This window comes from Planococcus citri, chromosome 1 (genome assembly GCF_950023065.1).
Source record: "Planococcus citri chromosome 1, ihPlaCitr1.1, whole genome shotgun sequence".
In the NCBI taxonomy this organism is placed as follows: domain Eukaryota; kingdom Metazoa; phylum Arthropoda; class Insecta; order Hemiptera; family Pseudococcidae; genus Planococcus; species Planococcus citri.
Genome location: NC_088677.1, coordinates 81,014,016 through 81,034,564, shown reverse-complemented (window position 1 = coordinate 81,034,564; position 20,549 = coordinate 81,014,016). Strand labels below are relative to the sequence as shown.

The following is a 20,549-nucleotide window of genomic DNA, read 5'->3' as shown; positions in this document are numbered from 1 at the left end:
CATTTCTTGAATTTGAACAATAAGTCACCTATTGGGAAAAAGAAGAGCAAATAGCCCGAGCAAAGCGAGGGCAGAAGCTCAAAAAATGTGTGATTCAAGTTCTAAAAAAGTCGACAAATAAGCCCTTTTCTACAAGTTCAAAATTCCAGAAAAAAGAAGGAAAAGTTGAAAATTTGAAAAAGTCATTTTGGAAAAAAAGGACTTTAGGATAAAATTGTTGAAAAAAGGACACTAAAAGGACAAAAAGGTGTCATAGACAAAAAAAATGACTTTTGTAGGATAAGTAGGATAAATAGGAGTATTAGACACGGGGTTCGTATAAGAAACTCGTTCGCGAACGAATTGATTCATTTACTGAATTTTTGATGAATCATTCGCGACCGAATCGATTTGTATAAGTGACTCGTTCGCGAACGAATCGATTTGTATAAGTGACTCGTTCGCGAACAAATCGATTTGTATAAGTGACTCGTTCGCGAACGAATCGATTCGTATAAGTGACTCGTTCGCGAACGAATCGATTCATTTACTCAATTTTTGATGAATCGTTCGCGAACGAACTGCTTCGTATAAGTCACTCGTTCGCGAACGAATCGATTCGTATAAGTGATTCGTTCGCGAACGATTCGATTCGTAGTCGGTAAAAATGTCTATTTGGTCGGATGTAGAAATATGAATGAAAGTTCTCGTTCAAAATAATAGTATGTACTGAAGTATCATGTTGTTGCTTGATTTTATTTCTCGCAAACTTGCATCTTACTATTTGGGCTCAGTAACTCCCACCCCACCCCTTGCCACATTGGCAACAAAAACTTTTTTTTTTCGGGAAACAAATCATACTCTAACGAGTTTTGAACTGAAAATTTTGAATTTTCCTAAAATATATGGAGGAGAGACGAATATTTTCAATTTTGAAACCACCACCATAACTCCAAACCAAATTCAATAACACAAAATTTTTTTTCTTTCGAAAATTTATCTGCATGAGTTCCTACTGTAATTATTGGTATTTTTTTCAAATTTTTCCTCCAGCTTAGGCCGTCTTCAAAAACTCAAAAAAAACTCAAAATTGGGTTTTTTGTATCACGGCACCACCAAAAAATGCGATACTCGCAATGATAGAACCCTTATTGCAATTTTGCATTCGAGCCTTCAAAAACAATGGAAAACCAACTAACTTTTTGTAACCTCAAATTCGGGGCCATGCGCACCTCCCCCCCCCCAATGTTGGGGTGAGCAAGCTCACTTTTGAATAGTTCCACAACAGTTAAACCTAACTCGAAATCGGAATTTCCATAAAAACTTTTATGGCTTAAGCACTCTTCAAGAATTTTTAGACCGAAAAATTCTTGTTCAGAAACTTGAATTTTTTTTGCAAAATTCATTTCGATACAGATCGCACGACTTGTTTATCAAAAATTTGAAAAATTATGACATAATTTTTAGGTTTGAACTACAAAAATATTTTGAAGACATTTTTGTCGAAATTTTCGAATTCAACCCATTTTGATAAGAACATTCAAAAGTTCAATAAATTACTGATTTAGAATTCACCATTTTTTCTCTCGCAAAAACACTGTAAAAAGATTCGTTCCGAGATAGATGAAATACTCAACCTTTGAATTTTGGCAATTAAGAGTCAGAAATAAGTGAAAATTACGAGGTAACCTCCCCTTCCCCTATTCTGAAAAACGCAGGTTCAACTATCAACAAGAGCACCTAATTCATAGAACTTACAAATTATTTTTGAAGTTTCATTCTCTGAGCTAATTTGAACATATTATTTTAACCACTGTCCCATACTAACCTCCCCCCCCCCCCCTCCCTTAAAGAATATTCCAAACCATCTAAAAATGATTAAATTCAAAAGACTAACGTTTTCAAAATTGCCACACAACATACTTACATAGCAACCAACAACGAGAAAACGACGACGAGAATTAGAGCTTTTCTAAATTCGCGTATTCGTATAATTTAATATTTTTACCACCTCTCCTCCTCGTCTCATCTCGACGAAAAAAACTTTCCACCAGCCAAGCGTGACACTTTGGAAAAAAAATCTACGTTAGAGTATCACCGCGTATCGTACAGCGAGGTTTGTTGACCTCGCGTAAGAATAAAAAGAGGTAAAGTTATTTAACATCGTGCGTCATTTTTTTCACTCAGTTACTCCTTTCATACTCATACTACTACTACTACAGATGGACAAATTTGCAATCCATTTGGTAAAAACTCGCTAAAGTTTTATAAAACACATTACGCATTTTTTTAAACCCAAGTTCTTCTCAAAAAGTATAGGGTACGGTAAGTATGAAAGATGCAAACTTCAGGAAACTTTTGGACCTCGCGGCTGCTTTCCACAAGAAAATGTGATAATCAATATAGAGAGAAAAATTAAAATAAACTATGAAATATTTATTAAGCAACGTGGAGGAGAAAAATTGCGGTTAGAAAATATGACGTTTTTCGTGCACATGCTTGAAAGTTGAGCAGGAAAAATTTCCCATAGGCTTTTTTATGATAAAAACTAAAGATACCTACTCTGAATTCTCAGGCAATTTTCCCCAAAACAGGCCAAAATGGGTCAAAATTTTGGGAAAAAAATCAAAAATTTATAATCAAAACTTTTTTTGAATATTTTTGAAAAATTTCCACTCGAAAGTTGGGTCATTATTTTTGAATTAAATATCACGTGACCTCTCAAAATGGGTTAAAATTTTGCAAGAAATTTAAACATTTCAATGAAACCATTTTTCGAGCCTGTTTGAAGAATTTCAAAGGTGAAATTGGGTCCAGATTTTCAGTGTACTTGTTAGAAAATGACCTAAGAACAAAGTGCAAAAAATTTATTCAAGATTCGACAGATAGGTATTCAAATGCTTTGGTAGTAATCGTGTACTTTTTCGAACGCGTCGAACTAGGTTTATATATCGTCGCCATATTGGGTATTTTAAATAGAACCGTAATACACTCCAGCATCTTATCACACGTAATTCCAAACATAGTCATTCCTTTATGGATAAGTTCAGCATTCTGAGCATTCGCATTAATCATCGGATATCGAGCATACCGATCAAACGGACTAATCTTCTGGAAAATATCTCCAATAAATGTGCAAAATACGAGGGCGTCGATCGTATTATTTAACAATGCATCGCGCATTCTGGAAGGCAAAACCTGGTCTGAGAATGCGAGGAAATGCAGCCAAATCAGAGTATGCTCGTTCGTATCATTCGGTAGCTGTTTTATTGATTCCAAACACGCAGGTGTGATTGTTTCTGGGTATTCGGAAGGAGTGTTCTTCAGATCAGCCAATATGTCTTTTGATTCTACCGGAAATATGTGTTGAGCTCTGAAAATGTCTTCCATAAATACTAGTAGGTCATTTCGTATTATGAAAACTACTTCGTACATGAGACATTGTTCTCGAGATTTTTGCAAATTTTTTTCAAGGTCTTTTTCACGCCCTTGGTGTTGTTCTTCACAGTCTTGATGTCGTTTTTCACTGTCTTGATGTCGTTTTTCACTGTCTTGATGTCGTTTTTCACTGTCTTCAAGTTCTTTTTCACGGCCTTGAAGTTGTTTCTCAAGTGATTGAATTCGTTGTTCAAGACTTTTATGTTTTGTTGCCAATACGGAACAGGCTACCATCCAATTTGTCGGATAATCTGGGTTTACGAAATAACCGATACGCCCCAAAACGGAATGGAGCCACTTTACGTTGTCCTCATGCTAAAATCAACATGAAATTTCTTCGACATTTTAGCTTATTCACCCGTATTGTTTAAAGAATGACCGATGACGTGACTTTTTTTTGATATACGACAGGATATTCAAAACAAACGGAAATGATTAACGAGACAAATGACAAATAGAATCATTCGATTAGTGAATCCATTGTCCATGATGACTAAAGGACATGAACTGACAATAAAAATGTTCATATGACGATATGTACTCAACCTCATTTGAACTGATTTCATACCAAAGCTACATAGAATAGAAAAAAACCTCCATGAAATTCAATCCATTACAAGTCGTAATATAAAAAAAAAAAATCACGCCCTGAAAATTGTATGCAAAAAGAAAAAATTACCACTCACATCAGATTTTGGTAGCGTCAAACAGGACATAACATTACAAATAACGAAAAACCAGAAAACAGCAACGTGGCTTTCCATCGAAGATCTTTGACTGAAAAACTTATGACAACAAAAATGTAGGTATCTTTCTCCTACGCCACTTGGAGATGTTCATTTCACGTCAGTACGTATACCTACTTACCAAGCATGCATGTACTTATCTCATTGCTAAGAGCTATTATTTGCCAATCAGTCAATCATCTGATACGTAATCTATGTATTTATAAGTCTGAAAGATTGAATTTCAGTATTCCATATACTTTATGTAGGTACTATACCTTCCTTTTAAAACTCTACAAACAGATATGAACTACATATGTGTAAGCTCAACCAATATTGAGATAAGAGCCTACAACGTTCGACAGTACATACTACAATTTACAAAGTGAAAATAGGTATTAGATTCACCACTTTCCGCTCGAAAGTATTGAGGACAGAAATTTCAGCGAACCATCAACGAGAACTGAAACTTGTAAAAAAACTGAGCAAAATCGGAAGACTTAATTTTACTTTTGTTGCAGTTTTTTATGGAGGTTTTGAGCAGTTCTAGAGCCTCTAGCAAATTTTTGAAACATTCAAATGAAGTTAGAAATCCGAAATTCATTCTGCAAACTAATTTCAATACGCTGTGAAGTTGACTGCAGGTGGATTTCAAGTGGTTTTGGAGCCTCCAGTAAATTTTTTAAACTTGAAATGTATACAAAATTTCATCACATGGAGTTGGAAAGCCAAAATTCACTCTGCACAGTACATGCTAAAGTTAATTTTTTGAAAATCTTGGAATTGATGTCAAAAATAAGGTGTACCCAGGCCTAAACTAGATTTTATCATGGGCCATTTTTCAAATTTTCAAAGAAGTATAATAATATATATTGTGTTTGAAGTCGTAGAATCCAAACCTGGAGTTATTTTTTTTGGCAGGGGCGGGAGGTGAGTACTGAGTGGGGATAGGGAAATTTCAAATTTTGGTGGTATTATCAAGTAATATGTCGATTGATATGTTTTCAAGGTCGTAGAGTTTTCGAATCTGGTGGAGTTGGTTTTTTGGTGAGGGTAGGGTGTAAGACATGGGGGTGGGGAACATTCATAATTTTGCTCATATTAGAGGTAGAAGTTGGCGATAACACAATCCAAGACTTATCCTGGAGCAGATGTAGCATCGGATCACCAATTGCTGGTGACTTTGATTAAATTGTGTCTTCGCAGTGGGAAAAAACGACAAACAAAAATCACAAACGCCTTACCAACCAAGAAAGGAAAAGACTTGCTGCCGGAATAAATATTGATCACGTAGATGAAGAGGACCCAAATATCTTATGGGAAGGTGGAAATCTAAAAGAAACGCGATTCGGCGATGAAGAATAGGCAGGAAGAACTCATAAAATGTAGACCATGGATGTTGGAAGAAACATTGAAGCTCATAGAAGAATGCAGAAAAGTAAAACTGGAAGGAAATGTTAACAAGTTCCAAGCCTTGAATAGGTGCATCCATAGAAATTGTAGGAAAGATGGAGAAGCCTACCTGAACAGATGTTGAGAAAAATTCAAGAATATGCTGACCACAACGAATCAAGCATACTGTTCAAGAATATAAAACAGATCACCAGAAATTTTGAACCACAATTAAGTGAAATCACAGCTAAGGATGGTAGAGTTGCATGGAACTCAAATAAGATTCTGAAGAACTGGAGATTGTATTACAGCAAGCTATATTGGAGTGAACCACAGAGCCCAAACAACAATGAAGTACCAGAAATTGAAGTGGATAGTGTAGAAGAGCTGGATATCAAAAGTAAGAGATTCCAACAAGGCATTAAGAAAATGCAAAGTGCCTGCATGTGACAGTATTAACACTGAGATACATACTACAGTCCATGGGTAAGAAAGCAGAGAAAGTGATCTGGAAGATATGCAACAACATAATAGCGCAAAAGAGAATGGCCAGAAGATTGTTGCAAATCGGTGCTAATTGCGCTACACAAGAAAAGTGATATGAAAAATTATGCTATCACACAATAGCCCTGATTCCACATGCCAGTAAAGTGATGCTCCAAATAATCAACAATAGGATCAAGGCATACTTGCATATGCAGATTCCATCTGAACAGGCAGGTTTTATGCTTGGAAGAGTACAAGAGAGCAGATTTTGAACTTCAGACAAATAATTGTGAAAAATTCTGTGAATTCAACATTCCTGAGGTACTATGCTTCATTGACTATTCAAACACCTTTGACTGTGTCAATTGGACAAAGCTACATGAGATACTATGTGAGATGGGAGTTCCAGAGAACCTAATTGAGCTGATTAAATTGCTGTATGACAAGAATGAGATGATGGTGAGAGTAGGTGGAGAAGAGTTGAATTCGTTTCATCCACAGGGACCAACAAATTGCACGTAAGAAAAATGCACGTGTGAAATTGCATGTATACAATTGAATGTGTGTGATAATTGCACGCATGTGAAAATAGAACGTCTGCAAATTTAACGTCTGAAAATGATTTAATAATGTGAGATTTTCACCAACCCAAAATACAGTTTTGAAACGTTCTGAGCAGTTCTGGAGCCTCCAGCAAATTTTTGAAAGTTGAAATTTTCGCAAAATGTTACTCAAAGAAGGTGAAAAGGTAAAATTTACTTCAACATGCTGACTCAATTGGAGATGGTTTCAAGGCGTTCTGGAACTGGAACCTCCGATTGTATTTTAGAGATTTCAGATTTTCACAAAGTTCCATAAAAACCATCTAAATCAACTTTTGAACGTTCAAAATATGGATACCAGCTCCTGAACAGGTTGAAACTGTCTGAAATTGACTGCTTGTTAAATTTACAGTATTACTTGAATTTTTTTCATTTTTTTTCTGGAATTTATGAGCAGATAAAAAATTTACATTTGAAATCGGACTCATTGAATTTTGCGACAACTCCCTAAAACGGTTGAGAGGGTGCTCAATGTGCACTGACCAAAATTATAGGGACTGAACTTCATTTTTAGCCTTTTCAGAACAATACGGATAGTTGAACATAATAATTGAACGCTGTAAACGTTCTATTATCACACACGTTCAATTGTATATGTACAATTTCACACGTGCAATTTTTCACATGCAATTTTTCACGTGCAATTTGAAACGTTCAATTTTCACCAACCCTCATCCACAATGGGGAGTTAGGCAGGGCTGCATATTCTCACCTCTACTGTTTGACATCAATGGCCAGTACATCATGCAAAAAGCTTTGGAGAACTGGGAAGGTGGTGTCATGATAGGAAGAAGAAGAATCTCCAATCTCCATTATGCTGATGATACTACTTTAATAGCTGCAAATGAAGAGGAACTGGCAGAATTGATCAGGTGGGTCAGGATGGTCAGTGAGGACCTAGGACTCCTCATAAATGTGGGGAAAACCAAAGTCATGGTTGTTAATAGAGCTGGATACTTACCAGAATCCGAAGCCCTGAATGAATTTGAAAAAGTGAACTCATTTATTTATTTGGGTTCACTTGTGGATGCTGATGGAGGATCAGCCAAGGAAATTAGAAGAAGAATAGCTCTTGGAAAAGCAGCGATGTCTCAGTTGAGAAAAGTCACTACCAACCAGAAAATCTCCATAAAAATGAGGAAGAGACTAATCAGGAAGCTAGCTTTTCCAGTTTTCTTATATGGAGCGGAGACCTGGACATTGAAGCAAGATGGTCAAAAAAGAATTGATGCCTTTGAGATGTGGGTATGGCGCAGGATGTTGAAGATATGTGCACTAAACAAATGCATCAATTGTGGAACAACTGCAAGAACCAACCAGGCGAAATAAAATATGTGAAACCAGGATAATGAGTTATTTTGGACATGTAGCCAGAAGAGGACCGTAAACATTGAATAGGGAATTCTCTTTGGCAAGGTGCCCAGAACACGAGGCAGAGGAAGATCTCCGGAAAATAGTTGGCTCAGTTGTGACTGCGGCCACACTAGCTCAAGACAGAGAGGAGTGGTGGTCGTTATTGGGGACACACTAGTCGCTTGCGACTATGACGTTGATGATGATGATGATGATGATGATGATGATGATGATGATCTCGAAATACATAGATTAGATCCGACATTTTTTTCATGAGATTTTGGTCAAACCCCAATTGGGGGGGCAAAGATCCACAATTTGGGGGAAAGCTCACCCGGCACAGAAGGGAACTCCTCGGATTTGTTTTCAGAACATCAAAATGGACCAGTATACCAAAAATTAGCTTGCCACCTCGATTTTTTTTTATGCACCACCTATTGTGGACTACAGGCTTCTTGAAACAAAACTACGAGTACATTAGGGTTGTCCACATTTACACAGCAAAACTTATTTTGTTAAATATTCACTGTCTCACCCGCTCATTTTTTTCCTTTAGGTGTAGGTAGTTCACAAAAAAAATTTCAGCCAAATCCGTGAAGATTAACCCGTGCCCCCGGGCCACTCAATGTCCTTATGGGAATTAACATAGGATTGTACCTGTAAAAAACACAAAACTTCAGTTTTGACCGAATTTCTTTGAAATTGTTGGTTTGGACCATAAAAAGCAATAGTTTAAACAACTTTAAAGTGTTTTGACGAATTTTCAACTCCGAGGGGTCCATTATTGTGGAGCCACAAACCCCCAAATATCGTGAAAACTGCGGGTTTTGGCGTTTTTTGGGGGTTTGTGGCTCCTCAATAATGGACCCCTCGGAGTTGAAAATTTGTCAAAACACTTTCAAGTTGTTTACACTATTGCTTTTTATGGTCCAAACCATCAATTTCAAAGAAATTCGGTCAAAACTGAAGTTTTGTGTTTTTTACAGGTACAATCCTATGTTAATTCCCATAAGGACATTGAGTGGCCCGGGGGCACGGGTTAATCTTCACGGATTTGGCTGAAATTTTTTTTGTGAACTACCTACACCTAAAGGAAAAAAATGAGCGGGTGAGACAGTGAATATTTAACAAAATAAGTTTTGCTGTGTAAATGTGGACAACCCTAGAGTACATATTAGGTTTTCGCTGAATTCTCATCATAATCATCTCCTTGCTCGTCGTTACGTCTATAACTCGTCATCGTCATGCTTTCAATTCTAAACAAAACTTTCACCGACTCCAATCCCCCACCTACCCGAACTCCAAACATCTTCAATCCTTCCAGGACGACTTCAGGTTCGGGATTTGAAAAACCGTCGGCGAAATCAAATCGGCCAATTCGCAAGAAAATCGCGCCCACCATTGTACAAAATTCAAACACATCCACTTTTCTATCCAACAGTTCCTTGCGGAGTCTCGTAGCCAAAATTTTATCAGAGAATGCGAGGTAATGTAGCCATATAACGGCATGCTCATTAACGGTATCACTACATAGATTACCAATTGATGTCTGGCATTCGGGAGTAATTGTATCGGTATATCTGGAGGCATTATTTTTCAACTCTTCCAACATTTTGGTTTTATCGGGTGACACGTATTGCAATCCGAAACAGTATTCGCCCATTTCCAGCTGATATGTACGCACCCACATGACCGATTTAAATTTCAGTAATTCTTTTTTAATTTCCACAGTTTCGTTTTCACATCGTTTCAGGTCGTCTTCTTTGTAATGTCGTGATTTACCCTCGTGAATTTCGTTAATGTCTCCTTCATTCTTGTCAGGTCCGTTTTCATGTCGTTCGAGTTCTTCTTTGTACGTTTTGGCTAGGACGACAAATGCCTGATGCCAATCATCTGGCTGTTTCAAGTATCCTACTGATCTCCATCCAAATTCTTCAATCGTGTCGTTGAGATTTCCAAGCTAAAAGCGAAATTAAATTTTTCAACACTTTTGCTCGCATCATCGTGGGTAATTACTTTAGAATGGGTGTACGATTTTTATTCAATTTTAAAATTGTATACTCACAGAGTCGTTAAGTGGCCCACCATTGGACGAGTGCGTAACGAAAATTAAAACAACTACTATGTTAATTTTCATTACGTAGGTAAATTTATGGTAAAATTTGTTTTAAAAATTTAGAAATGCTAGGTCATACCCAAAACGAATACCGAATAGGTTTATCTTTAACAAATCTAATTGAAATTTCGTTGATCGAATATCCATCCAATGCAATGATAATTCTGAGATAAAACTCTGAAAATCTGTTCTATGAATACCTACTAGTAGGTCAGTTCGTATTACGAGTATAAAAACTACTTCGTACATGAGACACAGTTCTCGACACTTTTGCAATTTTTTTTTCAAGCTCTTTTTCACGGCCTTGATGTCGTTCTTTTTGGTATCACGTGTAGAAAAAAATTGTAATTAACTATTGTCGGGGCCCGAGCTCGGATTCTAAATTGAGGTCATGTCTGGTATTTTAACCAATATTTTTACGTATTGCTTCATTGTCTTAGATACCTTAATCCCATACATTGTCAATCCATCTATGATAGTTTCAGGATCAAGATCCAGAGGATCTGGATCGTGAATTACTGTACTAACTTTGTCATAAATTAATCCTACAAAACGGCAAAATGCTACCACATCAATTTCTTCTTTAAGCAGTTCTAGGCGCAGTCCATTAGCCAGTACACAATCGGAGAATGCTAAAAAATGCAACCACGTCAGAGTATGGATATCTGTACTATTCCCCAGCTCCTTTATCCGGTCCAAATGTTTAGGTGTGAAAATATCTGTGTATTTGGACGATGTGTTCGTCAAATCTTCCAGTATGCCTTCTGATTTAATCGGGAATACGTGATGTGCTTTGAAAAGGTTTTCCGAATCTTCCAACAGTTCAGAACGTACTTTAAAAATTGACCGGTATTTGCGACACTTCTCTTGACATTCAATTATGTCTGCTTTGAGTTCTGCAACGCGGGTTTCATGTTTCTTGCCATCAGCTATCAATTTATTTTCCAGCGTTACGATTTCTCGTTCTTGAGATAGATACCTTATCGACAGCATGCTGCACGCTCGGATCCATTCACAAGTGTCTTTTGGTTCTTTGAAGTCGCCTAAACTCGCCAAAGCTGCGCGAATATTCTTTTTATGTCTTTCGTCGATCTGAAATTAACATGAAATCTTTCAACATTTTTTTTTTATTCACTATTCATGTTTCAAATTATTACGACAGAATTTAGAAAACAAATGCAAAAAATGAACAAGATAGACATCGCCTCGACGATTACACTAGGGACAAAGGATATAGGATAAGTATGGCGAATTTTCCCCCGAGAGCTTCAAGGTTGATATTTGCATGGAAGGTGGGGGTACCCTTGAGCACCTTCCGTCAGGAAAGTTTCAGACCCTCAGACCCCCCAATTTTTGAGAACCCTCCCCCCTTTTCTGAAATTACAATAAAACAATTTTTCTCAGCCCCATGTGAACCGATTTTTTAATTTTTTTAGTGAAAATAGCTCAACAAACTTTCAATATAGTAAATTGAGGTGGTGCCAGAGGCACTGGAGGGGTGTGATTGAGGGTAACATTAAATTGGACGTCATATTCGTGTTCGGGGGTTCGATTCATATGGAAACGACACCTCGTTTACCAAAAACAATAATTTACATCAGAATCCATTTTTTCTCCCCTCTGTGAGTTTTTTCAATTTTTGACCACGGCCCACCTCAATTTTTTTTTGAAAAAAATGTATGTTTTTTAAGGGTCAAAAACACACTTAAAAATGCTATTTTCATTTTTGTGTCGAATCATGGTCATCGCTAAAACGGGTAAACAAAGCTAAAAAACTCCATTTTGAGGGGAAAACATGGGGGGGAGGAGAGTGAAAATTTGTGTGGGGATACCTCCTATGAATGTTCACAACATACTAAAGGATTAAAAAAATCGGTTCACATGGGGCTGAGAAAAATTGTTTTATTGTAATTTCAGAAAAGGGGGGTTTCTCAGAAACGGGGGGGGGGGGGTGGGGGTCTGAAACTCTCCTGACGGAAGGTGCTCGAGGGTACCCACCTTCCATGCAAATATCAACCCTGAAGCTCTAAAATCTCCAATGAAATTCAATCCATGACATGTCGTAATACAAAAAAAAAGTCACATCCCAAGAATTGTACGCAAAAAGAAAAAATCATCACTTACGAGTACATCAGGTTTTGGTAGCGTCAAACAGGACGTAATATTACAAATAACAAAAAACCAGAAAACAGCAACGTGGCTTTCCATTTGAAGATCCCTGATAGGAAAACTTATGGCAACAAAATGTAGGTATCTTTCTTCAACACCACTTGAAGAAGTTAATTTTACATCATTATTTATATTTACCGAATATGTATGTATTTAGTTACTTATCTCTCATGGCTACGAGCTATATTTGCCAATCAGTTAATCATCTGATACGTAATCTATTTTATAATTCTGAAAGTTTGAATTTCAGTATTTCATATGCATTATTTATTTACTAAACCTACCTGTCTTTCGTAACTCCACCAACAAAAATGTTGGCGGATCATCTAAGACGAGAACACGTACAAAAACTGAGCGAAATCAGAGGACCAATTTTACTATTGCTCCAGTTTTTTTTGGTTGGTGGGAGGGAGGGAGGAAGGAAGGAAGGGAGGAGGATAAGTCTTTTTATGATTTGAAATAATTGGAAAACTGAAAACTTGAGCCAAAAACCGAAGGATTTTGAACGAAAACTGAATCTTTTAAACTGAAACCGAAACTTCTATCTGAGGTAAGGTAGAAATTAGTTCTGCAGAGTGAATTTCAGCTTTTTTAACTCCATTTGAGTCATGGTATCTATTAGAATTTTTTTAGAAAAAATCACTACCTTTTTACTACTTTTTCACTATCTTTCATCAACTAAATTTTTAGAAAGTTCTCCACTCAACGCTCTCCCCCTCCTCCACACGCACACACAAACAAATTAACAAAGTCAAATTTTATTTTTCACAGGAAAATTTTGAAAAAAATTGAAATTGGAAGAGAATTTGTACACAAAGTATTTTATAATTTGATATGAGGAAATATGCCTTCATCGCCTAAGCGATGATTAAATTAATCATCACCATAGAGATGATGAATAAAATAACTCCCTTAAACTGCAAGTTCGGTAATGTGTTAACTCCTACTACTGTGCTACTCCTACTACGTAGCTATAACGTAATCGCGCGCAGCAAACGCATAGAACGCATCCGATGCACCCAAAAATAGTATAAATAGAGCAACACGGACGCGAGCTAAACTAGTTGTATTTAAAATGGGCTAAACTTCTAAATAAGTTGAGCTTCCAAATGATCTTGGACTCGGCGATCGCGCGAAGCTGGTTCTTGGTCAGAAAGTGCATTTATGTAGATACGAGTAAGATGAGATCCCTCTACGGGGATGCTCATCTCCTTTTATTCAGTCTTCGCCCACTTTTAGTGGTTAAAATGTTTCTCGTTTCGTGATTTAAATTATCGTATACGTAATTAATCGCGTCCACACCGGATATCATCCGATTATGCTGGCCATCGGAGATAGTCCTAGAAGAATAGGTACCTCGTGTATTACATTGCTGTCGACCGGCCTAGTATTAGTGAGCCACCTTGAAAGAGACAGTAGAAGCGGACATTATGTGAACCTGGGTGAGTATATCTCACCATTTATTCCGAAATTGCATGCAATTTCTAGGGTATCTAATTACCCACCTTCAGTAATCCATTAACGCGCGTCGTAAGGTATAAGCTTGTGCATGTACCTATTATAGAACAACCCTATAGTTATTCTATACTTCTTTATCTTTGTACCCTTTTTAATATGTATTTGATTTCATTATTTCTAATTAACAATAAACATATTATCACTTTAGTGTAATTAATATGAGTTTTATTGGTAATTAGAGATTATTTCTGTGGAGAATGAGCTGCATGACTGAAACCTCTCCGATATATTGAGCTAACCAGGCGAGGCATAAATTCACTACCTTAGGGAATATTTCTTGACTTAAGCACGTAGGTAGGAATTATGATAATAACCATCTATATCAATCTTGTCAGATCTCACTCTATCATATTGGCGCCTAACTTCCGCGTAATTCTTCCGAAAATTGCAAAATTTTCAGTCCGACTTACTAAAATACCCACCCTTAAAAATTCAAATTTTTTCAAAATTTTCAAACTTTTCGATTTTTTTCAAATTCTGTCAAACTCGAATTTCAAATGGTTCTCTTAAAGAACACAATTCGAGTGAAAAAACATGATTTTCCAAGATATGTTGCATGTCAAAATTGACTAAATCACTTAGTCTGGCGCCTGACGTGGATGAACCTCTCTAGAAAAATTCATACATGCCACGCATCTTCGAAAACTCATAATATAAAAATTTAAATTTACTAAAAATTAATTTTTGAACTTTCTTGAATCCAAAAAGCTCGAAAAACGAGCATAATTCAAGATAAAAATTACGTTGCAATAGTAAGCTTTTGACCTTTGAATCTCAAAGGCCAAAATGTCTTAAAAAATTACATTTTTGAACTTTCTTGAATCCAAAAAGCTCGAAAAACGAGCATAATTCAAGCTAAAAATTACGTTTCAATGGTAAGCCTTTGACCTTTGAACTCAAAGGCCTCTATATCTTAAAAAATTAATTTTTAAACCTTCTTGAATTCAAAAAGCTCTCGAAAAATGAGCATTATTCAAGTCAAAAATTACGTTTCGAATTAATCTAAAGTATAACCTTCCAAAATTTTTGATTTTTTTTGATTTTTTTTTTGATTTTTGATTTTTTTTTTAAATTTCTTATACCCCACTAAAATTGCGTTTTTTGCCTCTAAGTCTCGTAGATAGGTCCTTAGAAAAAACGATAGCTCATATTTTAATGAGAAAAGTTTCAGTGCATAATGCTTACTAACACAATGCTAAAATAATGTAGTATATTTTTATGTACATAAAATGAATTTTTCCAAACACTCTTTCGTGCATAAATTGCGAATAGGGGCAGGGAAAAATTCTGAAATACTATTCGATTCATGATTCGTAAAAATACAAGTCCGAGTCATAATAATAAATTCTTTTAAAAAATGAAAGTGGTTATTACTCTGTGACCTACATGGTGGGTAGGTAGCTGCGGCTATATCATACTAATCGAGAAAAAACTCCCTGCTGAGCAAGGTGTAAAACCTGACTAGTCTCGAGGGAGATAATCATCTCAAGGACCATGGTAGAATCGTGATGCCCTGGTCACTGTGTATTTACAGAGAATATCATTCATAAAATAACAACCAAAATTTCATCTACGTAAAACTCTGGCTTCGTAAAAAATTAATCTCTGACTTACATGGTGGATAGGGGATCGCAGCTATATTGTGCCAATTGAGAAAAAACTCCTCATGAGCAAGGTGTAAAACCTGACTAGCCTCAAGGGAGACAATTATCTCAAGAATCACAGTAGAATTGCGGTACCCTGGTTGCTGTGTATTTTCAGAGAACATTAATCTTAAAATAATGAACAAAATTTCATCTAAATAAAATTTTGAGATCATAAAAATAACTAGTCTCTGTCTTACGTAATGGATAAAGGATCGCAGCTATATTGTGCCAATCAAGAGGGCTTCTCCCAATGAGCAAGATGTAAAATCTGACTAGCCTCATGGGCGATAGTCATCTTGAGAATCACAGTAGAATTGTGATACCTCATTCATTGTGTACTTTTGAAAATTTTTAAAATTCAAAAATTCTAAAAATTGCTATTCTCATAAGACTCTCATGAAGGATATTTTACTCACAGAGAATCATGGTACTCCCCATGAGCGATTGGTAAGTTTGTCTCCTAAAGTGAGTACTCTACCATCATGTGAGTCTATCTTTGAGAAAATGGCAACCAAAAATTTTCATAAAATAGTATAAAAACTTGAAAAACGTCTATATAATTAAAATAACAATAGTACAAATTTTTTCAAACACTCTCAAATGCAAAAATTTAGAATAGGGACTAAGAAAAAATTCTAAACAAGACCATTAGACTCGCGATTCGTAACAGTACAAGTCCGAATCGAAATAGTTTAAATATTTTTGAAATCAATATAATCACTTCTTAACCTAACTACTTCATTTGTGGTGTATTTTCGGACATTTCTGTGGAAATTACGAAGACGAAAATCTGGAAATACAACACAAATAAGGAAAAAATTCTTCCGAGGTTAATTTTGTTCCAAATGGAACAGATTAGCCACCTGACGAATTCGGACCTAAAATTAAGGCAAAATTGCTGTTTTCTGACAAGTCCGAAGATGAAAATCTGACAATTTGGCAGAAAAATGCAAAATTACCCACCAAAGGCAAAGCATAAAACTTTGATCTTTTTATGCTCATAACTAAAGTGTTCAAAATTCCGAAAACGTCTGTATAGTTAGGTTAAGAAAAAATTCACTCAAGCTCATTCCTCCCTTATGGAGTGCAATGATAACTTGGGTGAGGCCACCCAGTTTTAAAATCATCAAAATGTCATAATTTTGATGAAAATTTCTTGGCCACTCTAATTTAGTTATTTTCTATGTACCTAGTAATATTTTAACAGCTTGGTGTATGGGTAAAATAAGCAGTTCAGCTCATTTTATTCAAGTAGGTACCTAGAAACGAATTTATTTCTTGCTTTTTACAGACGAAAATCTGTAGAAAAATGGAATAAATTCAGCCTATAAATAGTTCGTTGATTTTCTTTCTGTAAAAATTTTCTCAAGTTACCAGTGAGAAAATGGTCAAATAGCCTGCATGATCTGGGTTATTTGATCGAATTTCACACTGGCTACATTTTCTGGAAAAATGTATCTATCTGCTCACTCTATTTTGACTCTGTGTAAGTTCAAAATTTCGAAAATCTAGCCCAAAAAGATCGTTGCAAAGACTCGAAATCTCCGAGGAAACTTTTTAAAAATACAAGATAAAAAATATCTAAGTTCTCAGTAGAAAAGAGCGCGATCTTTTTCCATATAAAATGCATAGGTACAATACCCATAGAGAATCTTCTTTGTATCCAGCTCATATAGCCGCATACACGTGCCATGGCCTTACAGAGCCTTTACTTTTGAATAGAATTCTTTGTTTAAAATCTCTGAGCCGAAATATTCTCACGAAATCATAGCGCCAGTAGATAGTCATAAAAATTAATAAGCAAGAGACTCGAACATTTTCGTTCAAGGCGTTGACATTTATTGCTTTAGCAATAAAAACTGTCACTATTTGGTCACTTTATTACACCTATTTAACCAAAACATACAGAATCTTCTCGGATACCTGAGAACACCTTTTTGATATAATAAAAATGTCATCATTTGATTACATTTTTTCTTACCTATTTTTTGGATATAATAAAAACGTCTAGATTCAACTACTTTATTACACCTACTTGCTGGAGTATATAGATGCCCGGCAACGAATACATAAACGACTACTGAATACAGCATAGATACACAAAGGCTGCCTTTATTTTCGTCGCATGTAAAAACTAACCATACTAATAGCCATATAATTAATTGATTTAACATTTTAATATTTTTTGCTTTTCTGTGGTGGCCACATGGGAAACCGGAGAATATTAACATGCAATAATTCAAATATTCTGCTTGACATTTTGACAGTTTTTTACAATTTATTACCATTCAATATTTTTCTGACATTTTTATTATTCTTATACCTACAAGTATAAGAAAACAAAAACAGACATAAATACAGTAGCTAAATACTCCGATTCATTTTTCAAAATCTAGTAATTCAATCATTAATCTGTCAGCCTGATTGTTCTATGCATATGTACATACTAACAGTAGTTAAATACTCCGATTAATTTTTTCTAAAATGCAATAAATCTAGCCATTAATCTGTCAGCTTCATTGTTCCATGCTTATACATACACTAACAACCCCTAAGATATTCCAATTAACTTCTCAAATTTATTGATTCTGTCAGTTCTTTCTATACTTAAATAGAAACCATGTACTAACAATAGTTAAATACTCCGATCCATTTTTTGTAATTAATTCATATTTTTTGATTGTTTTCTGACAGATTTATGTTTTTTACAATTCAGCCAACATACACATTTACAATATTTCTGTACCATAAATTGCAGATACCAGACATTAATTGATACAATTTCTGACAAAAATGCTACATCTTGACAGATTTATTGGTCAAAATAGGGATGATTCAATGTAAATCAATGAGTTTAAATGATCAAAGCCATAAATTTCATCCAAAAATGAGAAAAATGAGCTTGAAATAGACTTTTATTACTCAAAGCGGAGAAATTCAGCGTGAGAAAGCACATAGAGCTTAATTCTCACGATCTTTTGTGGGAAAAGGACTACAATGAAGTTCCCACCAAACCTCCAGATTTCCACTTCTCTTTTTTGTCAAAATAGGTATCCAAAATCACTATATAAGCTCAGACTATCCAAACAGTTCGATTATTTCCAGTGTGACTTTTGCTCAAGTTAGACTTTCGCGTTGGATTTTCGTCTATACTTTGTATTTTCGTGATTCTATGAACACTCCTCCAGCTTTGAACACACGCAGTAGGGTGAGTAGAAAACCTTGTAAATTTTTCGAATTTCGTAAACGTAATCGGAAATCGGTTTTAAATAACATCAGTGAAATGGAACAAGAAAATAGCCAAAATTCCACTCACTCTTTCTTCAGTGATCATTCTCAGGCAAATGCTAAAGAGCATGTATACGAGGATATGAGTGACCTACAAACCCCAAGTGATGAAGGGATAGGTACCCAACAGTACTTTCGCCCCTTTGAACCAGAGCTTTTTAAGGATACTACCAACGAACAAGTATTTGCAATTTTTCAAAAAACTTGGGACTGGAATGAAAAAATTGATGCCGAAGTAAAAAAGAATTTTGAAAATCAAAAAGATAAAATTCAAAATGCCACAAAGGTAGCATGCGAGGCAAAGGGAATTGGAATTTATGTCAACTCTAAACTTGCTGACCTCGCAACCCAAGCTCATAACAACCTGAAAGAAGCAGGAACCTGGGTTGATGAGTTGAAAGAAAAATTAAAATCTACTCGCGTTGCTCTGATTGAAACAAATAATGCCATGAAAGGGAACACTTTGGACTTGCAACGAATTTCTGAAACAATTGACAAAATTTGTCAAGAAACTAAAAAGCGTGACGAAGGTTGTGCTCAAATTGTCAAAGAAATTAATAACATCAAAGAAAAAATTCAATATACTCCCTCGGCAAGTGGCTCAAAAGTTAAATCTCTCGCGATTGATGCAGGATCTATAAAAAGTGCAGGTATTACTTTCACAGACGACCAACTGCACTTTCCGCATGAATTCTTAGACGAATTTGATGCGTATTTTTCGGAAACGAGTGTAGCTGAAAGACATAAGATTCTGGCATTTAAAGGGGTGATTAATACAAAAACTCGTAAATCATTTCTTGAGACTGTACGAAACGTACGAAATTACCGCGAATTGAAAAATAAATTTCTGGACTTTTACTGGGATCGCCGAGCTCAAAATGAAGCAATGAAAGCTTGCAGATATGAGTTCACCTCCGCGGAAGACCTCAAAGATATGGCGAATAAAATGGCCAGATGGGCTAAATCACTTCGAAATCACCGCCATAGAAGTGAGGATGAAATTATCGACATCCTGATAGGGAAAGCTCCAGAAAATTACCAGACTAGACTAATGGAAGAAGGACAGTCTATGGATGATTTTCTTGAAAAATTGTCCAATTTGGCTAGAATTCAATACGATCCTGAAAATGAAGTACCTGTTAGGTTTCAACGAAATTATAGACGTAAATTTGATGACCCTCCAGTACCCGCGCCTGTAAATAATTCGCGATACACTAATAAGGGCACACCTTCGAATGAGCAGTTACTGGCAATTTATAATCTTATCTCGCAGAAGGGGATTCCGAAAAATTTTAATGAAAATTTCACCAACAATCGCCAGCCAGTTCAAAATGAAAAACCATTTACGTTCTCACCTCCAACTTCGTCGAATCTTCCTGCAACGACTTATCCTCCGAAGGATAAGCCAGAACAGAAAACGATACTTCAAAACCCTAATCAAGTAAAAAACCCAAATACGACTACGTCAAATCCAACACCCAAGCCATTCGGTATTGATAAAAATGGCAATTTGACAATTAACAGATTTAGACCAAAAACTCAATCCAACGCACCTGCAGCTGCCGTACAAGCAGTAGAATTTGATCAAGATTTGGATGAATATGTTGTAGATCAACCACCCCCAGAAGATTTGAATGATCAGGTGGCGACATGCAACATGTTGAACACAATCTTCGCAGATGCGCCAGAAGAGTTAGATTTACAAACGATTACTGCTGCCTTGCAATTAATGACAACCACTCCCTCCAACGATGATGAAAGCTCTGCTTCGGGAAACGAAAGCCACTAGGTAGCCGAGGGGCAACTCCTAGTGCCTTCACAGCCCCTTCAAATTCAA

General features: G+C 36.0%; 3 protein-coding genes across 7 annotated transcripts in view; 1 reads left to right on the top strand and 2 right to left on the bottom strand.

Moving 5' to 3' along the window:
- Positions 1-20,549, top strand: part of LOC135837357 (uncharacterized) — a 288,834-nt gene that overhangs the window by 49,067 nt on the left and 219,218 nt on the right. The gene's annotated exons all lie outside the window — the stretch shown is intronic.
- The window catches only part of LOC135837375 (uncharacterized), a 141,810-nt gene that overhangs the window by 55,514 nt on the left and 65,747 nt on the right, over positions 1-20,549 (bottom strand). The window contains exons 1-2 of one of the 5 annotated variants that reach the window (XM_065352636.1): positions 12,216-12,405; positions 10,620-11,183 (exon numbers count right to left, since the gene is read on the bottom strand). The exons of 2 other annotated variants lie outside the window; for them this stretch is intronic. In XM_065352636.1, the coding sequence (XP_065208708.1) occupies positions 10,620-11,183; positions 12,216-12,299 (648 nt within the window). In that variant the 5' untranslated portion in view covers positions 12,300-12,405. Of the gene's footprint in view, positions 1-2,829; positions 3,733-4,103; positions 8,582-10,619; positions 11,184-12,215; positions 12,406-20,549 lie in introns of those variants that run through there. 2 more of the 5 variants (XM_065352627.1, XR_010557178.1) reach the window with 2 other exon arrangements.
- LOC135837399 (uncharacterized) lies at positions 9,046-10,612 on the bottom strand. The gene is made up of 2 exons (XM_065352662.1): positions 10,041-10,612; positions 9,046-9,935 (listed from the first exon to the last, which is right to left on the bottom strand). The coding sequence occupies exons 1-2, from the start codon at positions 10,110-10,112 to the stop codon at positions 9,150-9,152; spliced, it is 858 nt and encodes a 285-aa protein (XP_065208734.1). The 5' UTR covers positions 10,113-10,612; the 3' UTR covers positions 9,046-9,149.

Excerpts from the sequence above, each read along its gene's own strand:
- LOC135837399 (XM_065352662.1), bottom strand. The coding sequence starts at position 10,112 with ATGAAAATTAACATAGTAGTTGTTTTAATTTTCGTTACGCACTCGTCC. Across the intron at positions 9,936-10,040 it reads GTGGGCCACTTAACGACTCT|CTTGGAAATCTCAACGACAC; the intron begins GTGAGTATACAA and ends TTTCGCTTTTAG.